This window comes from Ptychodera flava, chromosome 18, assembly GCF_041260155.1.
Source record: "Ptychodera flava strain L36383 chromosome 18, AS_Pfla_20210202, whole genome shotgun sequence".
Lineage (NCBI taxonomy): Eukaryota > Metazoa > Hemichordata > Enteropneusta > Ptychoderidae > Ptychodera > Ptychodera flava.
The window spans coordinates 10,434,004-10,444,354 of record NC_091945.1 but is presented as its reverse complement, the minus strand read 5'-3'; the positions used below and the strand labels follow the sequence as shown (position 1 = coordinate 10,444,354).

The window sequence follows — 10,351 nt, the reverse complement described above, 5'->3', positions numbered from 1 at the left end:
TCTCTGCCTGTCCGTATGTCTGTCTGTTTTCAGTTTTGCCCTCGTGTGTTGCTCTGTCCTTGTTCTCTACCTTTCTTCAGTGTTCGTATATCGCTTATTCTTTCGACAGACCAGGGACTATCGTCTTATTGGTGTTGACACTTTTGGTCTTATTGGCATTAATGGTCCGGCTCGTTATATACTGGCGCAGAGGCACAGAGACTGGAATTTTAAGCGCAATACGCAGGCTATGTGGATGTGGTAAGTCACAGAGTCGTAACTGCGAGTAAAAACAAAACACAAGATTTGTAATCGATGAATCAGCATTTTTGCGGGTTTTTAATTCTGTTTTCTCCTAAATGAAAAATAGCTCGCCCATCGTGTATTTCTGACCAATGCCATGCGTAAATTCGTTCAAATACTCCTGATGATCGTGAAGGAACCTTCATGTTATGTTATTTCGTACTGTATAAAACTCATAAGAAAATGACTAAAATGCAAATCGTATATTAAAATTTGGCTATTTTTTACTACATTGTCAATGATTCCAAAATTTGGAAGAGTTAAATTCCAGCTTTTTTATTTTAGGGTATATGTGTACTGATAACGATGAAAATTCTATCTAATAAACCAACCTGATTTTTGATACGGGTCTAGAACAAAGTTTTTTGTCTCATCTTTTTAAAATTTGAAATAGTGTAACATTAATTCAGGCAGTGTTGTCCGGAAAGTGAACAGGTTTTTGTCTCAAAACTTGTTTATATATTCTTCATTATTTTTCTTCTGTTCAGGAAATTGTTACACGAAAAACAGCCGGCAGGGAAATAATTGATGACCTAAACATCATTTATAGAGTTTCAATCCTGTCTATTCGTGATTCTATTTTCATATCTGTATTTTAGACTAAATGTATCAGGACTATTCTTTTGACGATATACACAAGTATATAAATATCATTGTTACACTGGATATATTGATTTTGGAAAAGGTGTTACACCATTTATTTAAAAACTATTTGCGTTCACGATCAATGGTAGATCCGTGTTCCTGTTTTCACTCACACTAGTACGTTTCAATCATTCTATTTTAACTGTTTAAATAAAAAACAAGCACGATCAGAATTATAATAATTACATAAATCATATTGCATTTTTTCTTTTTACTTCTCTTAAAATTATTCATTTAAAGTGCGATATAGTTTTCCTCCTAGTATGTAACTTTTCGTGAATTTGTAACGGTACATCTGTATTTGTTTCCGATATTCTTTCCTTCGGCCAATGTTAATCACTATTCAATGAAAAGTTCAAATAAATTTTGATGCTCGGTGATATAGTAACTCTACGTCATAGGCTCGCTCTTTCTTCAAGGTCCACAGCTTTTTTTTTAGAAAATACCGATGATTTTACTTCTATACTTTAGCTATAGTCGTAATCTGCCTAAAACCTGACTGTTTCTTCCGTAACCTCATACCGATGTGAGAAATCACTGAACTCCAGAGATATGCCGTTGTTGGGCACAATTACTTTACAAACTTTGCGAATAATAGTAAACTAGAAGCTTAAATGCGAATATTTTTGTAGAGAAAGGAAGCTGAGATTCGGTTAATGAAATAACGTGCAGCTATTCTGGTAACCAGAAATATTGTAAAGCCCGATTTACCCGTTTAAGTAGACTGAACATATACGTATGCCTGTGTAAGGTCGAGTAGAGTCAGTATAGAGTTTGGAACAGGTATGACCTGGCGCAACCATGGTGTACTTCTGACACGTGTCACTATACTTAAAGAGATATACAATGCGAAATCGGCGTTGAAATCACCTGAATGAAGAAACTCTCGTTTTTGAGTAAAATGGATATTGCGTAATATGTGGTTGTTTCCTCAAAGAAATTTCATGAGTTTCCATATCTTCAGAAATCCTGACCTGACCTGACTCATGGGAATCAGGTGAACATCATGCCCCGGTGTGCTGGTGCGTCATCGTGGTCGTTAACTGATCAACTAAACCGAGTTTTAATATTAAACTAGTTGTTATTCTGGCCTTCTAAATCATGGGTACAAGGGAAGTTGACTCGAGGTCACTGCTATGGCCGCGATGAAGCGCAAATAGAGAGTTCACACAGTATAATTTACATTTCTGCTAAAAACCCTAAACCGAAGTGACCTGTCTTTCTGACCAATCTATCTCTTCATTCTTCTTCCTCGGAACCCATAAGTTAGCCTTGGAAACTTTGGCAAGCAGAAATGACGTTATAACATGCCAATCGAGGGTGACTCCGGTCAATGTGCACTCGCCCATCCCACCAATGGGAACATGAATCATAGTCACATGACCCGTGATGTTTTCAATCTGATCAAACTGAAGAACAGCCACGAGCAGACTGCCATATAGCGACACAAGCTAAAGGGGAAGTAACACCAACTTGAAGTAAAGAAAACCTAAATTTTGGCACGATGGGTCTGAATCGCATGTATGGAGCCACGATATTCGTGCTGATGTGTGCAGCGTATGGTAGGTATTGCAGCTCCAAGAATTTATAAAAGTATTCTTATTCGACCACAGTTCAGAATTTCTGAACTGGTGACAAGTACGATGATATGTAAACGTTTCTGCGTAAAAGGGATATTGCGTAACATTTGGTTGTTTCCTTGAATATGAATCTGTCTTTATATTTCTTGAGAAAAACTCTGGCCACGTGCACATGCAGACAGGGTCTGCAAACTTTTAAAAGAAACTTCATAAGTTTCTATATCGTCAGAAACTCTAAAGTCAATATCGAAATAACGCTTAACTTATAAACAGTACATGGAGGACACACTGGCAGCCCACAGGCGGTCGGCGATCGTCTTGCACTTCGGCTCCCATGCTCTATACCAAGACGTGCGCCTGTGCTGCAGCCTGGGTGATCATAACACAATCAAAACTGAAATAAAATAGTCTCCAGTAACTGACGGTCGGAAAAGAGCCGTTCAACTCTGGGCATGGGGATAACAGTCTGGTAAAACAAAACGGTCATTATTTGTAAATGAGGATGTTTACGTTTATCTGAAATGAGCATGCCTGACATTGATTTGTATGTTGTCAACAGGAGTCACAGGACAAAACAAAAGGGTTCCATGTCGTGTATTAGTTATGATGGGATCCAGTTTCAAGCATGCTTGGTTCAGGCTAGAGTTTGATAGACTATTTTATCAGTATCCCAATGGTGTTAGTGAACGAAATGAAAGTAATCTATAGAACACTGAAAATAACTGTTTTCAAGACCAAAATTTCCTACACACTGAGTCAGAATTACGTCGAAATCTACGGAAATGTTCTGTAGCCACTGTATAAATCAACATTCCATGATGTCCAGCGACCGAAACTCAACAACTTCATCGCTGTATGGAGTCTGTTAAAAATCACATATTAGATAAGGAAGCTTATGAAGGTCAGATAGATTACGTTGTCAAGTCTCCATGGCGTCCCGCCACACATTCTGTATATAACATTGTTGGTTTTGTTTAATTTTTTTACTTATTATTGTTTATTATTTATTTCACATTAAAGAATTGCCCATTTTCATGCTCAAATCGAGTTAAAGTATACCCAGCAAGGCTGTAATCTCCCATAGGGTCATAAAGATACGGACCTAAAATCCGTAAATAAGTGGTTAAAAATCAATGAAATTCAAAAGCAAACAAGTTTAAAAAACAATAAGAAAATATGAGAATCAAAGAAAACAATTCTTCATGTCACTATTATCCCTAATACAACATTTAGCTTTAAAAGTTTCAACATTGTGGCTACACCGAATATCATCAGGAAGTAAATTCCAGAAACTTGAAGCACGCATAGAAAATATCCTCTGGCCTGTTTGTGTAGGGAATTGTGGGAATAGCACTTTACGTGTTGAACCAGAGCGTGTCCGGTAACCATGAACATCGTTTAATGGTCAAATTTTCTCAGGGAGATTCGTTGGCGGAGTATACAGAAGACATTTTTAGGCTAAAATGTAAAATAAAAGATTCATTGTTTAACAGAAAAAAAAACATTGGCTGCTTCAAAGTGTAACTTGGTTGAGATATTTAGATCGACATTGAGAAGAACGCTTAGTGCTCTTTTCTGTAACTTAAACACTCTCTCAGTAATTTTTTAAATTTGTATTTTCCCAACTTACACAACAGTAATCAATAGCTGACTGAATTAAACCGTAATACAGAACTTTTCTGAGGTGACATGGAATGAATTTGAACAATTGTCGAAGTAAACCTATTCTCTTACTCAGAGAGAGACATAAATCATAAATATGTTTGTCCCAAGTAATAACATTGTCCAATGTAACATCTAAAATCTTCTCAAATGAAACACAAGAGATATTACACTCATTAATGGCAATATCAAGTCTATCACCCATTGTCTCTGCACATTTTAATTTTTGGCGAGACCCAACCAACATGGCTTTCGATTTGCCTCCATTGACTACCATGCCATAGTTAATTACCCAATCGTTCACTGAAGTGGCGTCGTTTTGCAGCGACTGATTAACATCGGCAACTGAAATACCAGATGTAAGGAGGGTACTGTAGTCTGGTATGCACATAATATTTAATCAAATCCAATATCTAGAGTGAACGCTAACACTCCAATACATACATGTTGATTTCGTTTAATTTTTGTACAGTAACTGTAATCTGACTGTGCAGAATGGTTGCTTAAATTCCATATCTAGAATGAAGATCATGCGCGCAGCACTCTAATTCGTACACCATTGACTTATTCAATTTTTGTACTGTAGTCCGATCTGAACAGAATAATAAATCCCATATGTAGAATGAAGGGTAACACTCTAATACGTACGTGTTCAAGCAAGTATAGAGAGAAAAGCAGAACTCCCAACTTTAATGACATGACCTATCGGTCTGCTAACGGTTTCGATGGTCACCTCTAAAATGTACAGCAGAGGAGATTTTTTTGCAGGTGCTCTTTTGATTTAGTGACTCGAACTGTATCGCGACACTATATGACCATTTTACAAAATGCAGGCATGCGATTTCTTAGTCTGTAAATCTCATAGTTTTGTCGATAATTAATAAATGACAGGGAAGAATAAATCTATTTGGATTGAGTTATCGGTAACATAATATAAGGAAAGTTGTCAGCAAAATAAAAACCTGTTCCACGAAACATATTCTATAAATTTTCGTATCATAAAACTTTGTCATCGTATCTGAGTCTTCATTATTTCTTATCACAAGTCACACAGATTGTTCTCTTTCGTTTTGTTAGAAGACAAGACCATTACCTTTGACCCTCACTGACATCACTTACTGACACTGCAGTACACTGCGTACCCGGAAGTTTAATGACCGTTTAGATAATTCTTAGTTTTCCGTTATCGGTGTGCTGTTCATAGAAATAGAAGCGAAGAAGTGAAACTCAAATAGCATTATATTACCATGCCCTGCCTGTCGCATTTTGATTGGTCGAGCTGAACCACGTGACTGACCACAAATACACAGTAATGGTCTCTTTATATGCACGTGAATATGAATAATAACATTAACAAATCAAAGTATCCTAATTTTAAAGCTCAAACGTAAATCATAATCAATCACAAAATAAAATGGAGCACTTGTGAGCCTAGTTGAGATACTTTTTTCTGAAAATATTTCCAGATTTGCAAACATTTTACAGTGCGCGTAACAGTGCGTCGCGTATTGCTCAGTTCTGGTGCCCAGTTGTCCAGAAATTTTCGGAAATTTTGACGGTTTTCTTGGGTTCGCTGATAATATAATGGAAAAAAACAGACTCCGCTCTGACCATTAACGTTTATTTGTGGTCGCGGGCTCGAGGAAAGCCAAATTAACGGGCTCGGCTAGCCTCGCCCGTTAATTTTTGGCTTTCCACAGGCTCTCGCCCTTGCCCACAAGTAAACGTTAGGTCAGAGAAATTCATTTCTCCGTTCAAGCGGCGTATGACATTTTCATTCGTTTTTTTTTCTATACCGGTATCATTTGAAGAAAAACTTTGAAATTACAGAATCGATGCTCGCGGTAAGTTTACATCATTGATTAGACCGATGTTATTTTGAAACAGACAAACTTGACAATTTTTATGAAACAACGAGAAAGGATTCCCAAATAGAGCACACAGAAAAATTGCACAGCAGATTCGAAGTATTTGCGGTTGATTTTGACACATTCTCAAAAAATTATACTTTGAAGGGCAATTCAGATGAAGAATTCTGTATTTTATTTCGTTTACGTAAGCCCGAGGCAGAAATATCTTATGTGAATTTGACTTGAAATGAAAACATATTTGTCTTTGTACGGCATCTTACCATGGAAGATCTAGTACACTGATGTGAGAGTTGTCCATTAACGCTGCTACAGGCCAGACGTACTTCATTTTTAATCGATTCTCATATTTGTAAGAACAACACTCTAATTAACTCACACTCTAATACGGCCTTTTGCATAATTCCATATTGGGGAGCAGCACACATCGAAGCTAATATTGTGTCAAGGGGATTCGCATTTAAAACGTTCATTTTGTGTTAAACGTTTTAATTTTATGTACCTGGCAATATCATGGGATATGCTATGGCGCGCCCTTGGACCTGCTGTTTAAAAATCGTTAATTTTTGATCAATTGACGGGCTGAGACTCTCTCAGAATATGTGGTATATGCCCGATTTAGTTCATTTTATTCTTGTAGAAGGGATACGTAATTCAGAAGTAAAACATGTATCAGTGAAGCTGTGTCAGCTTCTGCTTGAATGTTCTGTTCATGATTCTCCGACCCCATCATGTGTTGGTTTCTGGTGATTCTTTTGTTTTTCAAACTATTGTTTACGTGTCTATTTCCATCCTTTTTTGCGTGTTCGTTGTGGTTTTGACCAATGCATCCTTGAGGTTGTGGTTTCTCCTTTGTGGTTTTGGTGTTTTTTTCTTGAAAGTGGACGGAACAGTAGTGATCTCAGTATAATGTGTAAAGTATTTATTGACTTTTTTCTTCAGTGCTGTGTTTTTGTATATAAGTTTTTCTTGCTCGCTGTATTTTATCTATCCGACAATTCTTGCCAGTATTGTAAAACTCTTTCGAGAAGAATTCTATTTCGGTTGTGAAATCCTGCATGTTGTTACATTGTAGTTGTGCTCGTATATCTGCAGCTGAGGACTTCGGTCTTAATGAGGTCTTTAAACGTACTTTTAAGGCGGCATCTAGAAAGATATGATATTGTGTTTGTTGCCCTTTGTTGAACTAATTCCTAATTTCTAATATTTATTCATTTGTGCATCTTGAACTTCAAAATAACAAGGTCAAGGTAAAATATTATGTGGGTTTGAATTCGGCTGAAAATTAGAATGTTTTCTCTAATTGTTTTAATGTGCTTAATAAAAACATGTAATCGGTTCTTTGTTCTCCTGTAAATCATGAAAATGTCATCTCTAAAACGTTTCAAGAATTTGCTTTTGCGCAGTCTCAGAGTTTGTTTGTTCCAAGATTATGAAATATATGATGTCATACTTCGTAAGTTGTTTATGCAAACTAGCATTCAATTGTAATATCTTGTAAGTCTTGCAAAACTGTAAGCAGGGCTTCGATGGCATAGGTTTAAAGTTTTAATATTTTGTCAGTATGTCGATGATAGCAATGCATACATTCGCTGTTTGTATCATGCTCAATTTCTTATTTCTCTTCTTGTACCATCCTTTCCCATTAAAGTGTAATTTGAAGTAACAATGTCATAATGATATTAGGATACATTTGTCGTAAGTGAGAATCACAGTACGTACATAATTTTTCGATGGCATTGACCCTTGCAAACTGGATAATTCATTCCTGATGTGTGCAAACGTTCAACTGAATGTATTTCTCTGGTATTTTGCACACAGTGTGAGATGCAGATCTCATCAAGCTTTTGGCTGCTTTTATCACAGGACATATTAATGTAAGATTAACAAACGTTTTACAGCAAAATAGTTCAGGCTTTTCCCTTAGTAGTGAACATGTCGAATTTAACATTCTGATGGGCGTCGGAATATTTTCCCGTACGTTTATGATTTTTTTATCATGTTGAAGGAATGGCTTCCCTGAGTGACTGCCCAGCGGAGTACGGATTCAGTAAATGTCCCCGCCCATTGATTGATGATCCATCAGACACTATCTGCTGTATTGTCTACGATAATGGTCAAAAGCAATATGGATGCTGTGACGAAACACTCGCGTAAGTAGCTCCATTGTTTCGTTTACTCAAAAATGTTGCTCAATCTCAATAGAATTTTTATTCACCATTGTAACGAGTACCTTACTATATTTATTCAGATAAAGCTGAAAGGGTCCATGTCAGCGGCTCCAGGTCTGGTTTGCTATTTCTGCGTGCCATTTTTGTCATGCAGATATATTGATATTCACTAGTCGAAGGTGCGTCCAACTGAGATATTTGGCAGTCTAACAGAATTGGCTTACGCAGCTAGTAATCTTCACAATGTTTGCAGAACGTTTTTAGGATTGTCAAACATGTACATGATGAAAAATACTCACGTCCGAAGAAATGTCGAAATTGCAAGTTTTAAACTTCGGCTGGTCACGGTGATTAACCCAGGAAAGCGATCAATTATTTTCTTGCATAATCAAGAATAAGCATCAACGAGCACATTGCGCATTGAAAGAAAAGAAGAGAAAATTTATCGATGGTTTAAATTCACAATGGTTTTCATTCCACGTATTAACTACTTGTGTAGCACAAATCAAAGTTTTCGATTTTTCTCGTTTGGCGTAAAGCAAGTATGCTGCGGAATAACTTAGATCTACTGTAGTACCAATGTAAACTTCTTATAAATAAGAGAAAAAATCAAACTTGAAAACCGTACGATTGTAGCACATTATGTAAAGATTGTAGATGCCCATTTTCATATCCATAGATGCTGAAATACGTATCTTGGAGCGAGCGATCTACACCGTGCCGGCAAACTTAGAATTACAGCCCATGAAAAGGCCTCATTAATTTATGTGATGTGTGACAAACAAGGCGCGCATACGGCAGTACTGAATACAAAAATCGAAAAAGGTACATTTGCAGCTCATGATTTCAAGATTATAGATTTTAATCGCAAGTTTTAATCTTGTTATTTTAACAGGGGGATGGCTTGCACTTTTCTCACACTAATGCTAAGTTCTCCGATGGAGTAATTTGATGATTTTACTAATCACGATTTCACAACAAAAACACGAAATTTTAACAGTTTGATGTTTCTTGTCTAACTTTTCAGGGTCTGGGCGATAGTGTTGATCGTAGTCGCCATCCTGGTTGTCATCGGCATTGCTATCTGCATCTGTGCCTGTTGCTGTGGTTTCTGCGCATGTCTCGCCAATTGCTGTAGAGGGTCCTCTCATTACCAAACAGTTTAGATGAACCACGGATCGAAATTCCAATCTTACACAGAAGTTATAAATATTCACGTGTACAAAATCTCAAACTCGTTCATTAATTTTGTTGTACGGATTTAAATTGAGCTACATAAAGTAACTTGGCCTTTGGAAAGGTATTGTGATGTGCCGTGACAAGTAATTTTGAGGCCATAATAAATTTATTTTACGTATGCAAATCAAGTCTACCCTAAAGGTAATTGCTGTGGACAATGACGCATGTAAAGATAAAGACAATGCGATTGTGATACATATAAAATTTGTTCAATATCATGGACAAATTGCAAATTGAATATCTTTGTGTTTATTCACATATACAAATTCAAATATATCCTCTGCCTGTCGTGACGTAGTCGAAATTTTAAGACACTTTTGTATATTTTGTAACAGGAACTGAGCATTTACGACTTGGGTGTTTTTTATGTATTTTTATAAGAAGACATTATGAAGCACTATAGCCTAATTGTAAACAGTTCTAAGATTCATGAAATTGGCAATCATAATTCATTAGCTAACAGCAATACCTGGCGTGTTACATAACATACTAGTGCATGTTTATTTTTCACTTCATGTAGTCTGTCTTGGCGATGCGATCTAAATGGAGCATTTATAGGATGGTAACGGTAAATCTACAACAATTATTTGGGAGGGGGGTCGATATTCCATTTTATACGGAATAAATTTCATAGTGACGTTTCTTCTACACCCAAATCATGTCGAACTATTCTAATCGTCAATACAAGCAGTCTGTGCGCATTCTTGTCGAGGGTTATCGTTGCTGCTCACTTTTCATCCGGACTAGAATTCATTTGTCAAATACAGCATAATATTGCACTCAAAGTTTTGTTAAGGCCAACACTCTATATTTAAACATGCCCCAGGAATAAGAACAAGAAATTGTATTCTTCAAATGTACAAAAATGAATAAAATATTATAAAACGTAAAAGCTTCATCCTCT

At 36.6% G+C, this 10,351-nt stretch overlaps 1 protein-coding gene across 1 annotated transcript; it reads left to right on the top strand.

The window, feature by feature from the left end:
• Positions 1-2,259: 2,259 nt before the first annotated feature.
• Positions 2,260-10,345, top strand: LOC139116810 (uncharacterized). Its single transcript, XM_070679486.1, has 3 exons — positions 2,260-2,489; positions 8,046-8,190; positions 9,236-10,345. The coding sequence occupies exons 1-3, from the start codon at positions 2,432-2,434 to the stop codon at positions 9,372-9,374; spliced, it is 342 nt and encodes a 113-aa protein (XP_070535587.1). The 5' UTR covers positions 2,260-2,431; the 3' UTR covers positions 9,375-10,345.
• The last annotated feature ends 6 nt before the right edge of the window (positions 10,346-10,351 follow it).